The sequence below is a fragment of the Rattus rattus genome, chromosome 6 (assembly GCF_011064425.1).
Source record: "Rattus rattus isolate New Zealand chromosome 6, Rrattus_CSIRO_v1, whole genome shotgun sequence".
NCBI classification, from domain to species: Eukaryota; Metazoa; Chordata; class Mammalia; order Rodentia; family Muridae; genus Rattus; species Rattus rattus.
The window spans coordinates 56,353,904-56,378,336 of NC_046159.1; the positions used below are offsets into that span (position 1 = coordinate 56,353,904).

A 24,433-nucleotide genomic window follows, 5' to 3' on the forward strand; every position below is an offset into this window, starting at 1 on the left:
CAGGTGTCAGTGCTTCTGCATAGTCCATTTACGGTGAGCTGAGGGTCAGGGGACTAGACAGCGGACTGTATAGACACCAGGCAGACTCTGAGGGGTGCACAAACCTTGCACCTGTCTATCATAAGTCCAGCGGCTGCCTAGTCCCAGCTCAAAGCAAGTTGCCTCTCCCCTGGGGCAAAGTCAGAGCATCTGAGAGTATAGGGGCAAGGCTCAAACTAAGCAAATTCAGCAGGGTCCCAGATTGCAGTAGGTTCCTGGGGCCACCAGTTGGCAGCAGACATCTTACTTTTAGCTCTGAGTGGTGCAGGATCTCCTAGGGGGCATCTGGGAGGAGGTAGAATCAGGGCTGCAGAATTTATCAAGCATTTTCAACCTAGTGGGTGGTTTTCAAGGTTGCACGAGGGGGCCACACAGCTCTCCTGCTGATACCAACCTCACGGGAACCTACCTGCCCACAAGCCTCTGTCCAGGCACCTGGCACCTTGTCATTCCCACGGATCCAGTTGTGAATGGCCTCTGCTGGCTGGTCCCAGTTGATCTGTAGGATCCAAGATGTATCCTCAGCTAGTCTCTCCGAGTCCTGAAGACTGCTGCACAGTGGGTCTAGCCTTGCAGGTAGGACCTGGGTTTCCTCCTAGACGTGTGTCTGAGTGCAGAGTGGGTGCCCTGGTTTGGGGCTGTGACCCAAGTTCTCTCTCTGCAGAGCCTATAGAATGGTTTTGGGAAGAGGCTACTCTACTGTCGTCAAGGTGGCTGAGGCCCGACCGAGTCCCCAGGAAGAGTGAACTGGCACATCCTGTAGGGCCCTGTGCAGTATCTTTATGTCTACTGGGCTCATGCAGACCTCCTTACAGAGATAATCAGTCCCAAGTAGAGGTAGCCATGGGGCAACTACCCACTGCTGCTCCTAGAAACCTTTCAATGTCCTGGAGAGTCTAGCACTAAACCTTATATATGCCATAGCTCTAGTTATTCTCCCTCCCCAGAGTGATGCCTGCTCCTCTACTTAAAGAGAAGCAGGAAGAACATTATCCCTGTGCTGCAACCCCTCCCCCCACTACTGTTTCTATAATGTCAGCTGACCTTGCTTCCCTGAGCTGCTACTGCACTCCAGCCACTCCTCACAGGTAGTGTTGGGTAGCTGGGTTTGGAACTCACCTTGGCTGTCTCCTTCTTCTGAATGCCCTCATAGGTGGCTCCTTCCTCAGGCTGGGGGCAGCGGGGGGCTGTACCCTCTGCGATCAGCCGCACAGCCTGAACCTGCAAGGAGACTCCACAGTCAGCTTCCCCAGTGGCAGGGTCCCGCCCACATCCAGCCCTGGTCCTCACCCTGCCGGCACCTGAGAAACCTACAGCATGGGCACAGGGTACGGGTGACAGGATTTGGGGAGAGTGGAATGACACACAGACCGTCAGCATCCCACCATGGCCTTAGATTATACAGACTTTCTAGATCTCTAGGGGAGGAAACTGCAGACACTGCCAGGGATAACAGACACACAAGTCTACGAATCGCCCTCTGGAACCTTCTTAAAGGAGAATAGCTCTCAAGCCCGGAGGTGGGCTTGGGCGTTTGTAGCAATGCAACTTCTCTGGGGTCTGAATCAAGGAGTGAAAAGAAGGCTGAAACCCACCCTGAGGGAGGGAGGACCCGAAGGAGATATTGTTGACAAGAAATAGAGTGGCGTGGGGCTAGAGAGGTGGTTCAGTAGTTAAGGGCACTGCCATTCTCGTGAGAAGACTTGGTTGGGTTCTGTTTCCAGCACTCACGTGGCAGCTCACTACCTCCTATAACTACTTCCATCGGCTCTGACGCCCTCTTATTTCATGACGCACATGTATAAATGCAGTAAATGCTCACACGTGTTAAATAAATACACAGAAAGAAAAGAAACAGGGTGTCGGAACTGTAATGCAGGGACAGTTGCCTTTTGGAATTCACTAGAGTGATAAACATTGGCTGTGTTTGTACAATCCTGTACACTGTACAATAGCCAGGAACTTTGCAGTTCCTGGAGACTTCAAAGGTAGGTGTGTGTGTGTGTGTGTGTGTGTGTGTGTGTGTGTGTGTGTGTGTGTGTGTGTGTGTGTGTGTTATAATGCAGGGATGAAACCTGGGGCCTCCCGATACAAAGTAATTACTATACTACAGAGCTATATCCCATTCGCAAATTCCTAAATGGAAATTAATTATAATTAATTTAAATAGACACATGTGACCAGTGGTTGCCATGGATACCCCATCTCTAATGGCCATGTGAGCTATTTGCTGTGGAATGTGAAGTCCTCTCCTCTCAGGCTAAGGTAGCTTCGCTCACTACTGTTTACCACAAAGAGAGCATTAAAGGCAAAAAAGTCAGCTGATGTGAAAATGGACTGAGGCTTGTAGAGGTCTGGTGACTGACACCTTGCTCCCGGCCACGTGACAAGGCTCTTCGTCTGCAAACTTCCTGGTCTGATTATCAAGGGCTTTGGTCCTCTTTCACCAGTCTCCCCTCCCCCTCAGGAACAACAGCAGCTTGCACACACACACAGGGTCAGTAGGACCTCTGAGGGGGCAATGGCTAAAAGGCACCCATGTGCTGCCTGTCTCTCCACAGCCCTGCCCTGTGGAGAGTCTGGGGCAACACTGCAGTTGAGTGGCTATCTTGTCCGATTGATCACAGCAAGATGTGTATCACTGAGGCAGCCAGTCAGTATAAGAGGCGGAGGTCCTTGTGTTCACAGATAAGGACTAGGGAAATCAGGAATGGTAAACAAGCAGGGTTAGCCTGGAGTTAGGGCGTACACCTTTGGTCCCAGCCCTCAGAGGCAGGAGCAAGTGGATCTCTTGAGCTCTAGGCCAGTCTGCTCTATAGAGCCAATTCAGGACAGCCAGAGCTACAGAGAAACCCTGCCTCTAAAACCAAACCAAACCAACCAACAAACAAAACACAAAAACAAAACAACAACAACAACAACAAAAACCATGCAGTTGTCTCTTCAAACAGAGAGATGTGTAATAACCGGTTGTCTGCTCAGAAGGCTGGAAAGGACATGGCTAATAGCCTGGTGACATTTGTGCTATACTATCTGCGTGGCTGAGACCACACCACAGTTCCCCCGAGCCTTATCATGAACTTGTTTTCCTCAGTCGATCTACAGAACCTCTTTATGGAAGGCATCCCATGTGTTTTTCAAAGTAGGGGTTCGCTGCAGTCATGTCTTAAACTTTATTGTACGCACAGGATTGAGTTAATTATCACCAGGAAATCTTTTTTTCTCCAAATTGTGCTGTTTTTAAACATGCCTAAAATAAACTTGAAGTGTGAACCAACACTAGCTACTGAGTCATATTGAACCAAATTTCCTTCTTGCCTCTCTTGGATCAACACTCTGCAGGCTGTGATGTTTGGAGAGTCCCCCCCTACAAATCAGAGTACTCCTGTTGCTCCAGCCAGCAACCGAGTCAGTATAATCACATGACCCCAGGGTGTCCAATCAGAGTCTTCCTCGATCTTTCAGCCCCATATCTTGGAGAAATGGAGTTTGTTACTCCAAGCATGGACTAAGGGACGGATAGCTTAGACATAGGAGTCAAAGATCTTTCATGTTACGCAGGACACCTGACCTGAGGATGTGACCAGAATTAAACAGAAAAGGACCAAATTGAGATGTGAGGACCCAAAGGTTCAAGCACACCTGGTCCACCCTGTGTCTAGTCACTGACTCCAACCAAAAACGTCCTTTCTGGCTAACTCCCTCTTGAGTTGGGCTCCGCCCACTCTGCCCACAGTTCCTTCATGTTCACTGTCTCATCCTTTTGGGATCCTAAAGAATGAGTACCCCCTTCCACATGCCCTGAAATTGGGGGTGGGCGCCTGACCAGTGGGGATCAGGGAGGGCAGCGGAGCCAAGAATCCAGAGGCCGTGTGAGGGCAGGCATGTGATAGGAGGGCAGGCGTGGCCAGCCCTCAGCCTTACCATCCCTTTGATGCCCTCTGGGAAGAGGAAACGATTGTACAGCGTGCTCACGGTGTCATCTGGAAGCACCTCACACTCCTTCTGCAGCAGAAGGTCGCCAGTGTCCAGGCCATCATCAGCCCAGAAGATGGTGAAGCCTCCTTTCTTATCTCCATGAATGAGGGTCCTGGAAGGCAGGAGGAAAATGTCAGTCTGATAGAAACTAACGGAGGACACCCTGGGAGCTGCTCCCTGGCCCCTGCCACTCTTAGGAAGGCTACCTCCTCTTGTAGGAGGGATGACACCTGCTCCTATGGAAAGGGAAGAAAGGAAACAGTGTTTATCATCACCAACCATGCCAGTTACATGCCAAAAGCATCCTGCCTTAGGTAACAGCCCCTGAGACAGGTGGGATGAGGACACAGCAGCCCTGCTCTCTGCAGCCCCCAGGACATCCTAGGACAGCCCCCTTGCACGCTCTGTTGCTGCAGGTGCAATACCAGCAAAGCTCTGTTCCTGCTGCTACGAAGTCTGTTGGGGTTTGTTTGTTTTGGGTTTTGTTTTTATTTTTTGAGACAGGGTTTCTCAGTACAGCCCTTGCCATCCCAGAACTAACTCTGTAAACCAGACTATTCTCAAACTCAGAGATCCTCCTGCCTCTACCTCCCCAGTGCTGGCATTAAAAGTGTGCACCACCACCTGGCAAGCATGCTGTCTTAACACTCCCCTGTTGCGGTTCAGGGAGACACACGGCAGCACAGGGTAGATTCTATCTGCACAGCGCACTTGACTGCCCCAGAGAAATGTTTCAGGCTGAGGGAAGGTGACAGGCCAGGCAGATTGGGGGTGGGGACCATCTTACCAGTTGATGGCCGAAGCCCCGCGATGCCTGGGTAGCAGGGATGGATGGTAGATGATGGAGCCATGCCTGGGGGCATTAATGACCTCCATGGGTATGAACTGGCTGCAGAAGGGAAGCACATTGAGCTCTGCACCCAGAGCCTGGTATTTGGCCACCACCTCGGGCAGAGCCTGTCCTCGAGCCCGCCACCGAGGGAACTTGAACACGGGCACGCCATCCTTCTCAGCCTCCAGGCCTGTGGAGAGAGCAGGTGAGTAATCTTCCTCTCTGTTCTACCCATACTCTGTCAGCTGTCTCTACCCAGAGAAGTGGCTGCAGGCTCATTCTTGGTGCCCTATCCAGTTCCCACTGTCCATCAAAATTCTGCTAGGCTGTGGGTGGGGCTAGCCACGGGTGAGTACTGGGCAGTGACTTTCCCACCTCGATGCTGCCTGCTGTGAGCACTAAGGCCTCTAACTGCCTCCCCTGCTCAGATCTCACAGGTTCCCCGTAGTCTGTCTCCTTACAGTCCTTTCCAGAGGCCAATCCATGCCCAGCGCCATGTCTTCCTCCTCTCCCCACCATCTCTATGTTCCCTTTCTTCCTTTTCCATTACCTCTCCACCCTCTGGGTGTCAGCTGTACCAGGAGGAGGTGAAGAGGCCAGAGAGTGGAGGACAAGAAGGGCAAGGAATCCTTCCGGTGGGGACCCTGCCCACCACCCTAGCCAGATGCCTTACCCCAGCTACAGGAGTTCCTTCTCAGAGAAGGAACAGCTAAATTCCTGTTCCCTGTATGCAGACCTGGCCCCAGTGTGCACACTGTGTTCCTCACACCTGCAGCCTCTGGAAGGTACAGCCCTCACCAGAAGGGGCTCTCTTGGGCCGGCCATTCTTTAGTACTTCTAAACGTCCTTAGAGATTCTCTTGGGAGCGCTCCTGGTGTGGTGTCCTCCCTTGACTGGCCTGACCCTGCTCTCTGTCCTCAACTCTGCTACTATGACCTGATCTGAGGGCTAATCTACATCATCAATGTCACCAGGTTTGGAATCAGTAGGAGGGTGTTGCCAAGGTGCTCACTAAAAAGGGGAGAGTCCCTGGGATGTGGATGATGACATCCCGTGTCCTGAGGTACCAGGGTAAATAAAAAGGAGGAAAGAGGAAGCCATCTGAGGACCAGGACAAATCTCTGCTTCACAGTGTGACCAGCTGCGATGAGACTAGAACAGACTACTTCCAAAGTAGCCTCACTGTGGCCAGCGAGACACTCCTGCAGGCCGTCCAAGGTCAAGGCCAAGCAGTGGTCCCAACAGGGCCTGGGCTGGCGCTGGGAGCAGGAACTGTCTGGTCACCATTAGTGTCTGTTGGCAGAGCTCAGAAGGTGGGGTCATGTGTATCATGCTGTGGTCAGGTGCAGGGCTGAGACCTGGCAGGCATCATCAGAGTCCAGGGGTCGGACTGTGGCTACTTGCTCTGCCCTGCATCTGGCTGGTCCCACAAAGTCACCTTCCTACTCTCCACCTCCCATCCTTAGGCTGTGCCCGACAGAACTCCTCCATCAGGCCTGAGAAGGGTCTGTTTATCACATCCCAGCATTCTGGGTGCTTGGCTCCTGTTCCAAGGTAAGGGTCCAGAACTGTGATTCTCAGATGCCTCCCCATCAATGAGGCAGAGACACCAAGAAGATGCTGAAAGGGAAACCTCTCAGCTCCACCCACTCTGCTGTGCCAGGAACCCTTGGGTAGACTGAGCACTCAGGGCTAACAGAGCCCCAGAGATGGTGACACTACCATGTCCACCTTAGTGAATGACAACCCCAGGTATCCACTCCTAGGAGCCCTTCAGAACGTAGATGCTTGGGTCAGAGAAGTTAAGAGAAGTACATGGGATAAACTGGGCTTCTCTATGGCCATCGATCAGGATACAGATCCCACCCCATAGTCACTTTATTCCAGGACAGTCCAGCAGCCACTTGGCATCAGGGTGGACTCAGGGTGGAAGGTGTGTAAGTGTCCTCTAGCAAGGGCTGTGCCATAAGACCCCAGACTTTACCCACAAGCTCACTGTGGTGCCTCTGCCCCAACAGGTGGATTTCCTTCCACCCCCTCCCTGCCCCTGAGTTGCTTACTCACCCAGGGGGTCTGCTTTCCCATCCTTGTCTGGGATTGTGAACACACCCACCACCTCATGGCCCTCCTTCCTCAGCTGGCAGTAAACCTCCTGGCCAAACAGGCTCTGTCCGATTACTGCAATCTTCATGGCAACAGTGGGTTGGAAGGCACCTGTTGAAGGAGCAGCCGGAGAGTTAGAAAGGACTCTCTGGAGTCGGGGGCGGGGACTGCCCAGGCTCCAAGGGGTACTTGCTGCTGCATTGGTCATCCATGGGGCTCCACGAATAGCAGGATGCCTTGGGGAGATTGCCACTGTGCAAGGGACAGGGGTAACCCTGACCTCTGTGAATGTGAAGACTGATGATGGCTGTTGGATCAGACAGCGACTGTAGCCTTAGAGGGCTCCCTTCATTAATCCCTGCAAATTGTCATATCTGGTGCAAGTCCTCAGAGACATTTCAAAACATCCCCTGGACGCCTCTGTTCCCTTGCTGTTAATAAAAGCCTCCACACTTCTCCTGAGGCTACGTCTGGCTTATTGCACCAGGCCCAGAAGCCATAAGAGAGACAAAGAAAGGGGAGCTCTGCTTAGCATCAGCCTCCAGAGCACAGGGTGACTGAGTTGGGAGAAGGGCTAGTGGGAAAGGATGAAGAGAGGGGGCGTTGGAGTGAAGCAGAAGTCAGTGCGAATGGCTGCTAAGTTCGGCATCTTCCTATAAAGCCTGAGGTACTCTCTGGTGTCTTTCCTTAAACTGTCCATTTACCACACACGCCCAGTTTAGGGAAAGGACCGAAGCAGTGCATACCTCACACGCTCAGAATTGCAGACCCCACAGGTGTGAAGCAGCGTCATGAATTCCTACATGCATAGCATGCTGCTGCATGGGCACTCAGAAACGCCTGGGGCACCCCAAAATGCCTGGGGCACCCCGAAACGCCTGGGGCTCTTTCAGCACAGAGCAGTGATGCCTGTCTGCCTTGGCCAACCTCACACTTCTGCCTTTCAGACCCCACCCAGTCCTGCTTCCACATCTCAGTAGCCTGCGAGCATGTGAACCGTCAGGGGTCCGTGTTGGAATATGTCACAGGGGTCCATGCTGGCTCCAACATTGCACAACCTCCACAAAGATCAAGTCCAAGTGAATCACAGACCCAAGGTTACAAAGCAGTCAGACAGGAACAGAGACACGGACAGCCTTGCACCCGTCGATAACTTTCAAAGCACAGAACCAGAGGGCTCATGAAAAGCAGGGTTAAGTCTTCCTTCACTCAGCTAAAAATTTCTACTTCTAAAGGACTCCATCAAGAAAATCAAATGAGAACCCATAAACCGAGAGAACTGAAAAGCCAACCCTCAAAACTCAGTCAGTAGGGCAACAACTCAATTCAATTCAAATGTGCTAATAAGATTTAAATTATCAAACCGCAGAGCCCGTGGAGGCCAGAAGGTGGCATCAGGTTTCTCTGGGGCTAGAGCCGCAGGAGGTTGTAAGCTGCCTGGCGTGGGTGCTAGGAACAGAATTCAGGTCCTCTGCTAGTGCAGCAAGCACTCTCCTCTTACCCAGTGAGCCACCTCTCAGTTCCCAGCGCATTCTTACTCTAATGCACAGATCACTCTAACTATGGGTTCTAGAACCCACCCTGTGCCAGCTGGTTTTTTGTCAACCTGACACAAGCTAGAACATTGAAGAGGAGGGAGCCGCAGTTGAGAAAACACCTCCATCACACCAGGGCGTAGTCAAGCCTATGAGGCATTTTCTTAACTAGCGATTGGCATAGGAGGGCCCAGCTCCTTGTGGGTGGCATCCTGGGCAGGTGGTCCTGGGTTCTTTAAGAAAGCAGGTTGAGAAAGCCACGTGGAGTGATCCTCAATGACCTCTGCATCAGCTCTGGCCTCCAGGCTCCTGCCATGTTTGAGTTCCTGACTTCCATTGACATGAACTGTGATGTGGAAGCACAAGTCAAATAAACCCTTTCCTCCCCGAGTTGCTATTGGTCATGGTGTTTCCTCACAGCATTGCAAACCCTAACTAGGATGCGCTCTCATCAGCCTCTCTTCAAACGGACAGAAGACTAATGCCCACCTAAAGCCCCACGTGCAAACACCACCAGCAGCGTTACTTAGAACTGTCCAATCCTGGAAGCAGCTATGACACCGGTGAGTGAGTGAATGGAAAGACGAACAAAAGCCTGTGGTGTGGAGGGTCAGCCCGATCGAGAGGACTTGTGCTGGGAAGTGGTGAGAAGACACTTGGGGCACGTAGGTGCAGACTGTTGAGTGAGAGACGCTCATCTGCACAGGCGCCGTCGTCCACTATGACCACAATCCCACAGCACTCTGAAGAGCTACCCCAGGGAACGGGAGAGAGTGCAAAGGTCAGTGGTTTCCAGGTGGAGGGAGGGTGGTGGGTAGAGAACGCTCGTGGGAGCTAAGACCACAAGGGTGGATATCCATCCTTACACACCGCACAAAACCAAAGAACACACAAGCAGCCCACTGCAGAAGGTGGATTTGAGGTCACCGCACTGCACTGGCATCGGCTCGCACAGCACGGTAAATGTTTAACAGGAGAAGGCATGGACAGAGGGAACATATGGGAACCCAATTCTGCCCTCATGTTTCTCCATAAACGTAAAACAAATTCTGAGGGTTGATTATTAATTTAAAGAAACAAATAGAGCTCTCTGGCCTACATTTTGCTCAAAAAAGGTCCAACTGGGTTAAAAGTAAATATTTTTTTACACCAAAGGCGAGAAGAAAATATAGTAAGGTGGGAGCTGACAGAACGTCTGTCTGGCATGCATGACGTCTCACTGTCAGCTCCACAGAAACCAAGTGTACCGGTGCAGGCTGTTAGCACAGCTCTCAGGAGGCGGATGCAGGAGGAAGGGAGGTCAAGGTCATTCTCAGCTACATAGAGGGTTTGGGGGCAGCCTGAGCTACATGAAGCCCTGTCTCAAAAATAGAGGAGGAAGAGGAGAAGGGAAAGGAGGGGGAAAAGGGGAGAAGAGGGAGAGAGAGAACAACGGACTAGAAATTGAACATGACAAAATTTCACATATAAAGCAATTTACTAAGAGGAAAAACTTACAGCCAATAGGCATACTTATGTTCAAATCACAACCGATTAGAACAATGCAGTGTCAAACATGTTCCCCCTGTAAAATTTACAGGTACTGAAAATATGATACCCAGTGCTGGCAAGGTTTTGGGAAAACAGTACGTGGGCACAAATTCTCTGCAGGGGGCATGAAAAACTGCTCAGTCCTGACTTAGTATCTCCCTTATAAACTATAGGAGGACCAGAGGTCAAGAGGTGGGTTTGCACTGTGGTGAATTGCAGTCTGTAGGCCATGCCATCAGGATGGAGCAAACTGTTGCTGGCTGGGGATGTGTGAGCCAACATGTTCCAGCATGTTCCAGCTCATTGTAATTTCCCCAAGCAGTAATGTGCATGGTATGGTATGATATGTCTGTGGTATGGTGTGTGTGTCTGTGGTATGGTGTGTGTGTATGTGTGTGTGTGTGTCTATGGTATGGTGTGTCCATGTGTGTGTCTGTGTGTCTGTTTGTATGTGGTATGGTGTGTGCATGTGTGTGTCTGTGGTATGGTGTGTGTGTGTCTGTGTGTCTGTGTGTCTGTGTATCTGTTTGTATGTGGTATGGTATGTGCGTGTGCGTGTATGTGTGGGGGGGGTATGGTGCGTGTGTGCTCTGTGTATTTGTTGCCTTCTTTCAAGGGAGTTTCAGTGCGTAGCCCAGGCTGCCCTTGAAATTCCCATCCTCCCACTTGAGCTGGGATTTCAGATCTGTGCTGCCTCCCCTGCCTCCCCTGCCTCCCTTCCCTGTGAACGTTTGTTTTTTACAGAAAGAGTAAAGGCGAAAAACATAAGCAAACAAAAACAAAACCAAACCCCATTTTTGGATGCAAAGGGGCAGTCAGTATAGCTTCAGATGGGCCATTACCACAGTTCGGGGTCAGGGAGGAACAGGGAGCGAGGTCTGTCACTTAAAGCTACTTTGGCCACACAGATAGCAGATGAGGGTCTGGAGGGCCTACTGAGCCCATGGGGTGCAGACTCCAGCCCTGTCTTCTTGTCATGGGGCACACCCAGGGGCTGTGTAGCCTCGGGCCTTCAGGGACTCAGAGTGCTCCTGCTCAGTAGGTCCCCTCTTCCAGCCCCTGGGTCAGGACAGTAGGACGGCAGCAGGAGCCCTCTGTTCTATAGCTTGCTGCAGTCCCAGGCTGGGAGCAGACCTCACTGGGTCAGTGTTCACCCCAAGGCCAGGCATTCTCCTAGCTTACAAGGGACCCCTTTCCATAACTGCTCAAGGCTGACCCTCTCCTATGATAGCCTATTTGTCCTGGCTCCAGGTAGGGGGTGGATATGTCCCCCAAGGGGGTCAAGAAGATCAGACACTTCCATGATCCTGGGTGCGGCTACAGGGCAAAGTAGAGCCACCCAGCTCTCAAGCCTGCAAGGCCTAAGTGAACTGACACCCTCCCTGCTTCTCCAGTGCCCCTGTAAAATGAGTGTGCTGTCTCCTGGGCATGCGTGCTGTCTCCTGGGCATGACAGAGCTAGACAGAGAATAGGTTGCAACACTCACCACCAGCTGCCTACAACCAGAATTCTCCAGAAGCCTCAGGGGCGGTGCGCTGTTAGCCACCATATCTCCACATTTTACAGACCAGAAAGCCAAGATTCGGCTGCGCTTAAGCCAATTCCCAGGACACGAGCCTGTTACTATGATACATGCCTTTAACTCCAGCACTCCGGAGACTCAGCAGACAAATTTCTGAGTTTGAGGCCAGCCTGGTCTACAGAGCTTGTTCCAGGACAGCCGAGGTTACTCAGGGAAAACCTCCCTCAAGGTGGAGCAGGAGGGGAGAAGGCAGGAACTATAGTTCCCAGGGCAGGAGTTATGGTTCCAAGGTTCAGCGCCTGCGAGAGGCTCTGGGTGCTTCTCTCAAAAACAAAAGCAAAAAGAAACTTACCCAAGGTCAAAGACAGGAAGTAGAGAAAACAGGGTCACCGGCCCAGAACCCTGGACTTGCAATCCAGAAGTACCTGCTAGGTGCGAGGGTCAGTCAGCCCTTTGGCAGTCAGCACAGGAACCGCGAGCTTCCAGACCGGGGCAGAAGCTCCGGTCTTATGCAGAGAGGGTTGGGGTCAGTGCTCCTCCTCCAAGCAAAGGGGCGGACCCCAGGGGCCCGCCCAGCCCAGATGTCTCCAATCACAGGAGGCCCTCTGGCCAGGCCCCCAGAAATGACCAATCAGGAGATCCTTTCCCAGTCCCTTGTATGGGGTGAGGGATTTGGGAAGTGGACTAGCAGAACCGAGCACAGGCCGGCAGTCTGTTTGCAGGTACCTTGCTCCCCAGAGGGCCCTGGCTTTCCCTTCTGCAAAATGGGCCACCAATGTCTATAAAGCACCGTGCAGCCACAGGCCCGTCCTCAAAAGTCTGAGTACCCCTAGCTGGATTGGAGACCTCCTCATCCCCCATTCCGGATTGAGTTCCAGGCCTAACATGCCCTGAGCCTAGCTGGTCACCCACTGTCCAGAGCCAGCCGCTGATTCACCAAATCAGAACGCACGATGGGACCTCAGTGAGTCTCAGTTCTGATGGTATAGACTCAAGAGTGGGGAGGCGAGGAAGCGAGAAGCAGGAGGTGGGAGGCAGGTCTAATCTGCTGAAGGTGGGACTCGTGGAGAGTGCAGCTGGGAGGGGAGGCACAGGGCTAGCCCTCGCTGTGTAGCTTACCTAGTCCCTATATTCGGGCTTTACATTACCTGGGTCATCACCCAAGAGTGATAAGCAAGGAGCACTCCTACATTGTTGACTGAGACATGCGAGGTTCATCTGCTGTGGACCTAGCACTGAGTCCTGGTGGGCCTGTCCTTCCCACCTCTTCGCAGCCTCTGGTTTCCTTCTCAGAAGTTCTCTGGTCCTTCCACCTTGTCTAAGTGCCATAGACCCCTCCATGGGCAGGGTCATTGTCCTACTTACGGTAAGTCAGAAGACAATACAGGGTCAGGTAACATGCCCATCACTTCCTGACCAAAGCTCTGTCCTGGAGGATCCCTTCCAAGGATACCTCCCACTACCCCATTACCTGTCCTGCCACTCAGACCACCTCTGAGGCCCTTTCTGGCCCAAGCTCTGCCACCCTCTTCAGTACACCAGGCTGGCTCTAACCACAGCCTTTGCACTGACTCTGCCTTAAGCAGACCCTTGGATTGTGATACAGGCACCCCTATCTCTTACCAGCCAGCTAATGTCAGCTTCTGGGTTGCTTAGCCCAGACATACTGTGCCCTTCCACATACCCTAAGGAGCCTTGTGGGCTCCTCTGTGCCCTGCCACTCTCAATTACTGCCCACAGAGAAGCCCCTGTCTTCTGTGCTGTCTCTCCTACCAGAGTGTAAGCTCTCTGAGGTCAGGAAATGCAACGGTTGCCTTCACTGCTTCCTTGAGTAGTTGCTCAAAAAGTCCTTTAGGACTCATGGACTTTGCGTGCTGTTTTCCATCCCCATGAGTTAGGAGGCTCCCATTCTTAACACACGTCATCTTCAGGGAAGCTGTCTCTAACTGTAGCCCCCGGCTGACCTCCTTTGTGACCCTCCGATTTCAGTTTTATCCATCTTATGCCACTCACAGGGGTATGCGGTGACCCCTGGCCCCTTGCCAATTCCCCAGTACTAAGCGGCATGCTTGCATGTAAGGGGATAGAATCTGTAGGTAGCATGGTTAAATGTCAGGATTTGGTGTGCTCTGTCCTCTGCAGTTAGAATGGAGTTGGCAGAAGAGCAGGTGATGGAATCCCCCAAAGGTCAGCCTGGAAGCTGACTGTCAAAACAAGATCTAGGGAAATCTGAGGAGAGCGGTTCTACTGAGCAGAGGAGGAGTGGGCACAAGCAGAGCTTCCTGTAGTGATAGGGGGCCTCTATGCTACTTTTCTCATTTACAAAAATGCCCAACAAAAGCAATGTAAGGGAAGAAGGCCTGGTTAGTGCTCACGGTTTGAGGACACGGTCCATCGTGGAGGCAAAGGCATGGTGGCGGGAGCATGGGGCGGCTGGTCGTGTCACATCTGCAGTCAGACAGTAGAGAGTGGAGAATTCTGTGTTCAGCTTGCTCTTTCCTTCTTATGCAACACTGAATGGACCTCAGCCCATAGCAGGTGCCACCCACCCACATTTAACAGGGGCAGGGGGTCTTCATGTAACTTAAATCTAGAAACTCCTTCTCAGTTGTGCCCAGAGGTTTGTTTCCAGGGAGACCCGAAATTCTATAAAATGGACAGCGGAGTTCAGCTTCCACAATGAGGTTCATAGAAGACACACAAAGATTTTAGAGCACATACTGGAGAGACGGCCAGCAAGGATGCACAGGGTTAGAGCCGGAGCACCAAACGCAGATGCCCCAGATCTGACAGGAAGTGTCACAGCCGCAAATGTGGGCTGTTCTCATGAAGGGTGACAGAGAGGAGCTCAAAGTGCAGAGCCAAGAGTTGGCCTCACTGTCTCCACCATTTGCTTTGAACAGCAGAGTGCTTGTCCTAGGTCTGTCTCCACACTAGCATACCTGCCCCAGGGGCCTGTGCCCCACCGATAGCCTACCTGCCCCGAGGGGCTACACTTGAGGCACTGACTAAGATGTCGGGGTGCATGGGGGGCAGGTTGAGTTCTTGCTTTCGTTCCTGTCCTTTGAGCTCCTTGTTGTTATCCTTTGTGGAAATCCTCTGGTTTGCAACTGTGACACTTCCTGCCAGTTGAATGGGCTCTAGGGAAGTGATGAGGGGTGAATTTTATCCTCTGAGCTAAGGTTTCCTGGGCTGACTTTGAACTGGTAATCCTCCTGTTTCTGCCTCCTAAGGATGGGATTACGGTTCCCTTCATAGTGCCCAGCTAGGTGAGTTGGTTCTGTGCACAGGGAAAGTGTCAGTGATTGGGGCTGGTACACAGGCAATGGCAGTTGAAAAGCATTGAAATCCCTCCTTTAGGACCCATGGAGCCTAGTTTCCTCCCAAGAGTATAAGCCGAATATATGGACTTGTTTCTAACAAGGGGAGAATGGCAGAAGCCATATTGTGTGGATTCTGGATTCATACTTTCACAGATAGACGGAGAAACAGGTTTGAGGGCAGAGAGTGGCATAGCCAGCTTGTGTCTCAGCCTGTAGGACACTTAGAGAATGACCATCCCCCTCTACCATGCCAGCAGTGCCTCACAGTTGCATGGAGTGCCACTTGTGTCCTACACAAACCACACTCCAATGCCATACTCCCACGCTTCTCTGTATCTTTCTACGGGGGCAGGGGATGCTTGCTCCCTTTTGTTTTAAACCCATCGTCTCCGTTAAGGATGCCGAGGAAGCATCATGAGGGTATGGGTGGGCCAGCATGGCCAGGACAACTGCTGGAGCTCTCTGCAGGGCCCTGTGATGGGGTCCTCAGGACCAATGGTGTGAACTGGCCAATCTCTAGGCTGATGTAAATGGATGGAGGGAATGGGGGGATGGGGGAATGAGGGGATGGAGGGACTAAGGGGTAGGGAAGGGCTGCTGTTTAATCCTGAAGTAGTTAGGAGGGGTTGCCGGGCTCAGAAGCTGGAGCACAGGTGAGCAGATGGGCAAGATAGATTTTCTTTCTGTTGTATAATCATGATTCAGCTGGTTCTGGAACTCACCGAATACGAGGAAACATTAACCTAGCCAGGGCTATGGCCTTGGGAAGTCAAGGTGAGCTGGGTAAGTGACCGAAACTTTGTTTTGTTTTGTGGAGACAGGGTCTCCCTGGCCAGCCTGGACCTCGAGACTGATTGCTTAGCTCAGCTTCCTGAGGGTGGGTTTGCAGGTGGCCATCACCAAACCTAGCTGCAAACATTATTTTGGGGCAGAGTTCTCCTCTTTTGGGCCCTCCTCCTATTCAGACACCTGCATCCCACCTTGTGAGACACGCCTGACACCCTGCTTTTTCCAGAGGTAACAGTGATCCCCATATTTCCTCCGGGAAGAGCCCAACATGTGCTTTTGACGTAGAAAGTAAAAGCAGGGGTGGGTGTCAGACCCCACTGTGGTTACACCTTGAACCAGAGCCCATGGTACCTGAAACCACAGCATCACTCTTCCGGGAGACGTGAGGTGTGATCTGGAAGGTCAAGGCCCTTCTTTCAACCTCTGCAGCCGTGGGTGGAGCCCGTGGCTCATGCCAGGTCAAACCCTGATATCCCAGTGCCCAGGAAAGCAGGCCTGCAGATGACCTCCATGGGCTGACACACAGAGAGGCCGATGCTGCCTCCCCAACCCAGAGGGAAGATGATGATGGGTGCACAGCAGCAGTCAAAGGAGAGAGGATTGCCAAGAAAGCCTAGATCGCAGGTTCCTCAAGTGAACTGGATCGGGAAGAAATGAGGGCTTCAGAGCCAGGGAACATAGAGAAAGGTTCAAGGTTTATGCACGGAGGGGCAGGGTCAGCTGGGAGGGATCACCAGACAGCAGTGGAGAAGCTGGAAAGGTCAAGGGTCACCAGCAGCTGTGGCACTGGACACTGTGTCCCAGTGGTCACCAGACCTTATATTTTGTAATACAACCCTCGCAAAGCATTTTGGTAACTAACAGGTTCTCAACTGCCATTTCACTTTTATAAAAAAAAATTCAAGAGATAAAATTCAGACTTTAAAAAGGAGGAAAATCAGATCGGTGACGACATGGGTGAGTCTTGGGTTTGTTGTACTGAATGAGGTTAAGTCATTCTAACTGAAATACACTGGAATACGCTAGCATCAAAAGGACCTAATGATTCCTCATAGGTGGATCCCTAGAGCAATCAGAAGGGAGTGTGGGGAGAGCTAGGACTGGGGAGCCTTGGGGGTTGGTTACAGTGGATGGCTTTATTTGGGAAACAGAAAAGCTCTGGTGATGGGTAGAGCAGTATGGTGGGGGTGGGATAATGGTGAGTGAGTAAGGGGATGATGGTGAGGAGGGAGGGAATGATGGTGAGGGAGGAAGGGGATGATGGTGAGTAAGTAAGGGGATGACAGAGGTTGAGGGAAGGGATGATGGAGGGTGAGGGAGGGGTTGACGGAGGGTGTTGGGGATGACTACATAATAGTGAACTCATCGAATGTGACAGAGGCTTGGAAATAGCTAATGGGAAGCAGGAGGATTAGAATTTCAAGGTCATCCTTGGTTTTTAGAGAGTTCAAAGGTAGCCTGAGCTACAGGAGATGCTGTCTCACAAAACAAAACAAAAATTGAAAAGCTAATCTTTACTGACCATTACCTTAATTTCATCCATCCATCAAACAAACAATTTGGCATTAAACTGAAAAAGCATAAGGGATTCATTTGACCTTGTATCCATGCCCTTGGAGCAGAAACAGTGAACCACCCTTGCAGGAGTAGAGGCAGGAACCTGGAAAGTATGGACCAGAAATAGCAGCAGCACAGGAGGAGCCCAGGACAGCCCCCAACCCCAGAGTTGTGGTTCCCAGACTACCAAGAGCTCTAAGGACGGGAGCTTGGAGCATTAGTAGCACCCAGAGGACAGCATGTGGAATGGCCACAGCCAAGTGACACAGTAATCACAGGGGATACCCCAGTTCTCTCCTGTTCTGCTATAGGATGTGTTCAAGGCTTGGTCCTCTGAGTGGCATCATTGGGAGTGCGACCCTTTGTGAGGTGGACCCTTGTGGAAAGTCTAGATGACTATGGGACCCTGGTGCCCATCTGTCCCCTCTGCCCCCTGTCTCATGATATAAGCTCTTTGTTCTTCTATGTCACAGACCTGCTGTGCTTTCTTTACCAAAGGCCAAGCAAGGGACCAAGAGATCACTGACCGAAACCTCCAAAGGAATGAGGTGGAATAACCCTTTCTCTTTATCAGTCAACTACTTTATTACGGTGATGGCAGCCAGCCTGCAGCACACCTCCCTCCCGCTCTCCTCTGATTAGCCAGGACTTAGTTGTACTCAACTGTGGGCACAGGCCTTGTAGGTCAGTCCCCTGGCACATGTACAAGGAGGGCTAGGAATGGACATAGCACAGTGGATGCATGCCCTCAGGGTCATGAGGGAGTCCAACCCCAGTGACACAATGGGGACAGGTCACGTGATGCTCCAGTGACAGGCGTGTGGTAGAGTTAGGGACAGAATAGAGTCAACCCCACTCACAAGGCTGGAAGCTCAAGGACAAGAGGCAGGCAGACCTAGACATACTCCTGCCATGTGGCTCTGTGGTACAGCGTTTACCCGGCACTTGATGTGGCTGGGAGGCAGGCTCACTCATTTAGCTCTCTCTTCCTTGTATCCAGGGATTCCCAATGGCTGAATGAACTGGAAGCCACCTGCAAAGGATGCTGGGCAGCAGAGTCAGCTGAGGTCTGTAGCATGCATGTGGGGCAGAGTGAATGGAGGAGCTCTGTGCAGCCTGCAGGTCAGGCTGGGGGACAAAGCGGCAGCCTGAGGGCTGGCTGTAGGTCCTCCAGAACCTAGGGAGGGAGAGAACTATGTTCCAAAGGTGGCAGAGCCAGTGCAGAGGCTGAATGAGTATGAAGGGTCTGACTTGGGAGAAGAAGGTAAACAAAGGGCGTCTGGAAGGAGGCTGGTCTTAAGGAGGGAATGTATGAATTTAAAAGCCACAGGAAAAGGCTCAACTAAGAAGGTGAAGTTAGATGTTCAGTCTCTCCAGCTCTTGGGAAGGGTGGGGTATTGGTGGGGGAGGCATCCACACACAGATTTTAGGATAGTCTTCCTGATTCCTTAACTAGGAGAGCAGGAGAGAAAGAATATATGGGTGGGTAGAAGGATAAATAAATGGGGAGATTTAAAGAAGGATATATGTATGTATATGTATGTGTATATAGATGGACAGATATGTGAATGGACAGACAACCACATAGCACAAGTAGCCTAGCTTCCTTTCTACTGCTTTGATAAAACACCATGATCAAAAGCAAGTTGGGTAGGACAGACTTTATTTGGCTTAGGTGTCCCAGTCCCAGTCCAAAGGGAAGTCAGAGTGGGAACCCCAGGCAGGAGCTTGAAGCAGAAGCTATGGGGGAAGCATTTCTTCTTGGCTTGTCCCCTGTGACTTACTCAGCTTTGCTTATAGAATCCCAGCCACCTCCCCAGGGTAGCACTGCCTGCACTGGGCCAATCTGATGGGGACGTTTCTTCAGCTGGGGCTCCTGTTCTCAGATGACCTAGCTTATGTCAAGTTGGCTAAGTGAACAGTAAACCAATAAATAAGAACTGGGAGAAAGAGAGGGGGTAAGAAAGGATGCATATGTAGATATGTAAGGGTGGATAGGAGGGAGGGAAGAAGAGAGGGTGAGTGACTCCATAGATGGATGAGTGGATGGAAGGGGAGAAGGGCAGGAGGAGAGGAGGAGGAGGACTACACGGATGGGTGTGTGGGTGAATGATATGTAGATGGGGAGGTGGATGAATGGTTAAGTTTCCTTTATCTGTATTTCTTGTTGATACAAGATGGGTGATCCTACCATATGGCTTCTCTGACCTCTCTGAAGAACAAGAGAGCATTTTGGTTGGACTCATCTGCTGAAGTGGACAGCAGTGAATGACAATATCAGTGCTGGATGAGGTACCTGGTCCTCGAGGCTCACATGGGGTGGTACTGGGGCAAAGGGATTGGACTCTGAGAACATATGGACAGACAGTGGGAGGCAGGGGGCTGGACTGGAAGAGTAACAATCTGCAGGAGACAAAGAAGGCATTTTAGCTCAACAAAGTCAAGTAGCCAGTGCTGGTTCAAACTGTGAGAGTCTGACCCTGAGTGGTTTATTTTGGGCATATTTCAGCACAGCCCAATCGGGTGAAAATTTCCTGATGATAATCAACTCAATCCTATGTGCACAATAAAGCTTAAGACACGACTACATTGAAAATCTTGTAAAGTATGTGTGACGCCTTCCGTAAAGATGGGCTCTATAGACTGACAAGGTCAAGATAAGGGTCTGGGAGATGATCCGGTGTGGTCTCAGCCACACAGATAGTACAAAGGTCACCAGGCTTCCAGCCTTCTGAACAGGCAACGGGCTACGCATCTGCCTTTGAAGGAAGAACACCATGTGTTTAACAATCCTGGTTTCCTTAGAGTAGCGATTCCCAACCTTCCTAATGCTGTGACCCTTTATCGAATTCCTCATGTTGTGGTGCCCTCCACCATAAAATTATTTCCGTTGTTTCTCATAACTGTAATTTTGCTACTGTTATGAATTATGATGTAAAATATTCTTTTAGAGATAAAGGCTTGCCAGAGGGCTCACAACCCACAGGTTGAGAACCACTGCCTGAAGGCTTATCTAGAAGCATAAGAACTTCCATGCCTCCCACACAGGTGGTGATGACCCTGAAGGATCACAAGGTGACACGCAAGTGAGGGCTTGTTTGAGGCTAGTGACAAAGGGCACACGTTTGCATTTTGCATTCTGGGAAATGGCAATTGGTGTTTGCCTCCCAGACCATCAACCATATCTGGCTTTAATTTTTAGAATATATTGTTCTGCATTATATAACTTAAGCTGCTGTTTGAAGGTCAAATTTCCCCCATAGGCTTGTGTGTTCGACCCTTTGGTCCCCAGCAGGTGGCGCTGTTTTGGAAGGCTGCGGAACCTTTGGGAGCAGAAGTGTTGCAGGAGGAAGTAGATAACTGGGAGCACCGGCTTGAGGTTGTATAGCTCTGCCCCATCTCTTGCTCACTCTCTGTTTCCTGACCGTGTGCACAGTGTGGTTGGTCACCTCTGCCTCTTCTTCCAGGTCTCCTCCATGATACACCAAGATCCTTAACCCACGCACCAAAATGAACCCTTTAAGTTGTTTTCGTCGAGTGCTTTGTCACAGCAAACGAAAAGTAGCTGACATACCACGATACTTACAGAGCTCAGGTGACCTGCCCCAAATAAACACAGAGACACATACGAACTCGTGCAAAGTGGTGTTTACTAAGAACAGGAATGGGGAGGCCTCCAGCCAAGCCAGGGCCCATTGCTGGGTTTCCAGACTCTGAGAGGAGGGTCTAAAATGAGAGCAGGGGTTGAAAGTGTGAATTCAGTGTCATATTTCTGAAACTTTTTTAAAAAAAAGATTTATTTATTTATTTAATGTATGAGTACAGTGTTGCTGTCTTCAGACATGCCAGAAGAGGTCATCCGATCCCATTACAGTCACCATGTGGTTGCTGGGATTTGAACTCAGGATCTCTGGAAGAGCAGCCAATGTTCTTAACTGTTGAGCCATCTCTCCAGCCCCTGAAACTTTTTAAAAGTTAAAGTGAGGGCTGACGAGATGGCGCCGTAGACAAGTGTTTCCCATGCAAGCCTGACGGCCTGAGTTGAGTCCCCAAAGCCCACAGATAAAAGCATTGCACATCTGTGATCCCAGCACTGCTACAGTGAGATGGGTGGGAGGTGGAGACTGCAGAACCATCTAGAAGCTGGTGGGCTGGTTAGCCTGGAGACCCTACCTCAAAATGAGGTGAGAGGGGAGAACAGATTCACAGAAGTTGTCTTCTGTGTTCTGTGCCCCACCACAGCGTGTGTGTGTGTGTGTGTGTGTGTGTGTGTGTGTGTGTGTGTGTGTGTCCACACTCAGATACGCAGGTGAAGGTCTGGAGAGATTTGTACTTCACTGCAGATTCCTGTGAGAGCCTTTGCTTCTCAAAAGGGCCCTGACCTGTACCCATCTCAGTTTTCCTTCCAGACCATTCTGGTAAGATCTAGAAGCTGTATTTAACTGGCAGTGACACATGTGGCCACTTGTGGGTCTTGTCCTGTGTACTAGTCAGTTCCAATCATGCCTGGTAGGGTCCTCCTGATGTCACAGCCTGTGGAGAATCACCTTGCTTTACTGGAAATCTTTCCTGTACAATGGCTGTCCCCATGATCTGGCTTAGGGACATTGTACTAGTCAGTTTCCAGCTCCTGCCAGTGCCGAGGCCCTTCTTCAGCCTTGGGGCTTGCCTGATGCCCCAGCAAGAGGTCAGTTGGCTCTCCACATTCAAAGCAGTCATTGACCATGAATCTTAGGGTTTGTATTCCTGCACAAAACATCATGACCAAGAAGCAGGATGGGGAGGAAAGAGTTTATTCAGTTTATACTTCCACATCACCAAAGGAAATCAGTACTGGAACTCAAGCAGGTCAGGAAGCAGGAGCTGATGCAGAGGCCATGGAGGGGTGTTACTAGTTTGCTTCCCCTGGCTTGCTCAGCTTGCTCTCTTATAGAACCCAAGACTACCAGCCTATGGATGGTACCACCCACAATGGGCCCTCCCATCCTTGCTAATTGAGAGAACAATTACAGCTGGATCTCATGGAGACATTTCTTCAAGAGAGGCTCCTTTCTCTGTAATAACTCCAGTTTGTGTCAAGTTGATACACAAAACCAGCCAGAACAGAGATGGAGCAGGAAAACAGGTAGGACTTCCCGGACTCTGGGCATGTAGACTCATTTCCAGTGGGTCCCAACACGGTCCATAGGATGAAGAGCCAGCCATAGGGCCCTCCGCTGTGGGGGCAGGGTGCTTTCTCTGCTTCTTTATCCCCTCAGTCTATCCCCAGGACCCAGGCTGTCTCCAGGATGCTGTGACACCTTCAGGTTACACCCTCTCAGTTACTTGTCCTTCGTGAAGATGACTGTCCCGCTACACCCGTTTCCATGGGTACCTTTCATCCTTCAGCCCCTTCCTCACAGCGGCTTTCCTAGTCCTTCCTCTCAGAGTTCATGTCTGTGTTCAGGCCCATCTGCCATCTCTGACTGGGTGAGCAAACCCACCCTGCAGATAGAGATGCTCCTCTGCCCACCCCATCTTCCATGGAGATGCTGTGGAGATGAAAGATGCTGAAAGGGACTGGCCAGTGTGTCATGGGACTGATCCCACAGAAAGCTGACACGTAGATAAAGGCCTCCAGACAAATGCCAGCCACAATCAGAATGAGGTCCCATTGGACAGTCCACTCAACCATCTCACTTGGACTTGTCCCAGAGCTGCAGGCCTGGTGATTCAGTGCCCTTTATGTGCTGTATTATCCTGGCCACTGGAGCTCCGCAGGCATTAACATATTTATTTTGTATGTGGGGTAGTGTTGGGGGAGACGTTTGCAACCCCAAGTGCCCAAGTCTGTTCCCACATCTCCCTGGAAACCCTTCTTTGTTCTCCATACTCTGCCAGCGGCTCTGAGAATGTCTCTCCTAGGCTGAAGCATTTGAGAAGTCAGTGCCAGTGTTGAGAATTCGCTAACTCCCTCTCTCCAATAGGCAGATGGTGGAGTCAGATATTCAGTGGGAGATCCAGTGCTTGGAAGAACACTGTCCTGGAGAGCCTGGACCTGAGGCAGATTTAAAGCAGGTAGGAAACAAGTTCCAGAAATGGTAAATTCCTGGGTTATGTCACTCAGTCTGTTCTGGCCTCTCCTGACCGCGGGAACCTGGAGGTAGGGCCTGCATCAAGAAGCCAAGAGACAGCTCTTCAGACTTCTACTTTTCAGCAAAGGGAGCTCGGAGGAGAACAAAGGCATCCACAGAGGCACAGACAGAGGAAGTCCCCATGTGTCCCGTGGCTGTTTATGACCTGCCTGGTTCATGCTTTTCCCTCCTGTGACAGATCCCAGAGAGGGACATTTGCTAGTTCACCTCAGTCTCCATGTCACCTGTGGAAGACGAAGTCACTCATTCTGCAGATAGATACATGACCCCAGACAGCCCTCTGGGTCCTAGAAACTTGTAATGTTTCCACTTGTACCCAGCCCTGAAGACTGGTGGGCAGGACACAGCCAGGAAAGGGCAGAGCAACTTACCCCTGGTAGGTCCTGCTGGTCTGGGAAACTGGGACTCCCCTGAGGGATGGAGGAAAGGACAGCAGAGGGCAGGCTCTGGTTTCTAGCTCAGGCTAGACTCTGGTTTCTAGCTCAGGCTAGGCTCTGGTTTCTAGCTCAGGCTAGGCTCTGGTAGCCCATGTTGAGCAGCCACTCGTGCTTATCCGCTGTGTGTCAAGGTCCCCAGGCTCCCCTGTGGTGTGTCTAAGTGGTTCCAGGAAGGGTAGCTGTGGAGGTACCCTCCCTGTGTGGGAATCTATGGGTTCCCCTGGATCCCATGCTGTGGGCTTATGGACTGTCATTACTGGTCAGATGGCACAAGCCCAGGGAAGTCACCTTCCTGTGAAGCACTGCTCACAGGCACAAAACTGGTCACTGGTGTAGGAAGTTAGTTCCCCGCAAGTGTGGGCACCTGAGAGGATCACTCCTGTTGTCGCTATTACCACACTGTGCCAGAGAGGCCATCAAATTCAGCCATCATTGAAACAAGCCGCCACTGTGGAAGCAGTGGGCCTTCTGGATTCCAGGAGCTCCACCCAGAGGGCAGGCTGTACCCAGACCCATGTACTCAGCACTAGGATATAGCATCCTGCTTTGAATTTGAAGACACACGGTTTTGAAAAATGCACCTCTAAAGGAACTTCTATGGCCAGACCCGGTTAAGGAACCAAATATCATTGGAGCCGTGAATACACGACAGAG

General features: G+C 51.3%; 1 protein-coding gene across 2 annotated transcripts in view; it reads right to left on the reverse strand.

Annotated features, from left to right (window-relative positions):
• Positions 1-12,077, reverse strand: part of Aldh1l1 (aldehyde dehydrogenase 1 family member L1) — a 46,683-nt gene extending 34,606 nt beyond the window's left edge. Inside the window, exons 1-6 of one of the 2 annotated variants that reach the window (XM_032906111.1) lie at positions 11,892-12,077; positions 6,914-7,063; positions 4,805-5,039; positions 3,964-4,129; positions 1,159-1,260; positions 449-538 (exon numbers count right to left, since the gene is read on the reverse strand). In XM_032906111.1, the coding sequence (XP_032762002.1) occupies positions 449-538; positions 1,159-1,260; positions 3,964-4,129; positions 4,805-5,039; positions 6,914-7,040 (720 nt within the window). In that variant the 5' untranslated portion in view covers positions 7,041-7,063; positions 11,892-12,077. Of the gene's footprint in view, positions 1-448; positions 539-1,158; positions 1,261-3,963; positions 4,130-4,804; positions 5,040-6,913; positions 7,064-11,503; positions 11,630-11,891 lie in introns of those variants that run through there. The other variant, XM_032906112.1, reaches the window with a different exon arrangement.
• Between the last annotated feature and the right edge of the window lie 12,356 nt (positions 12,078-24,433).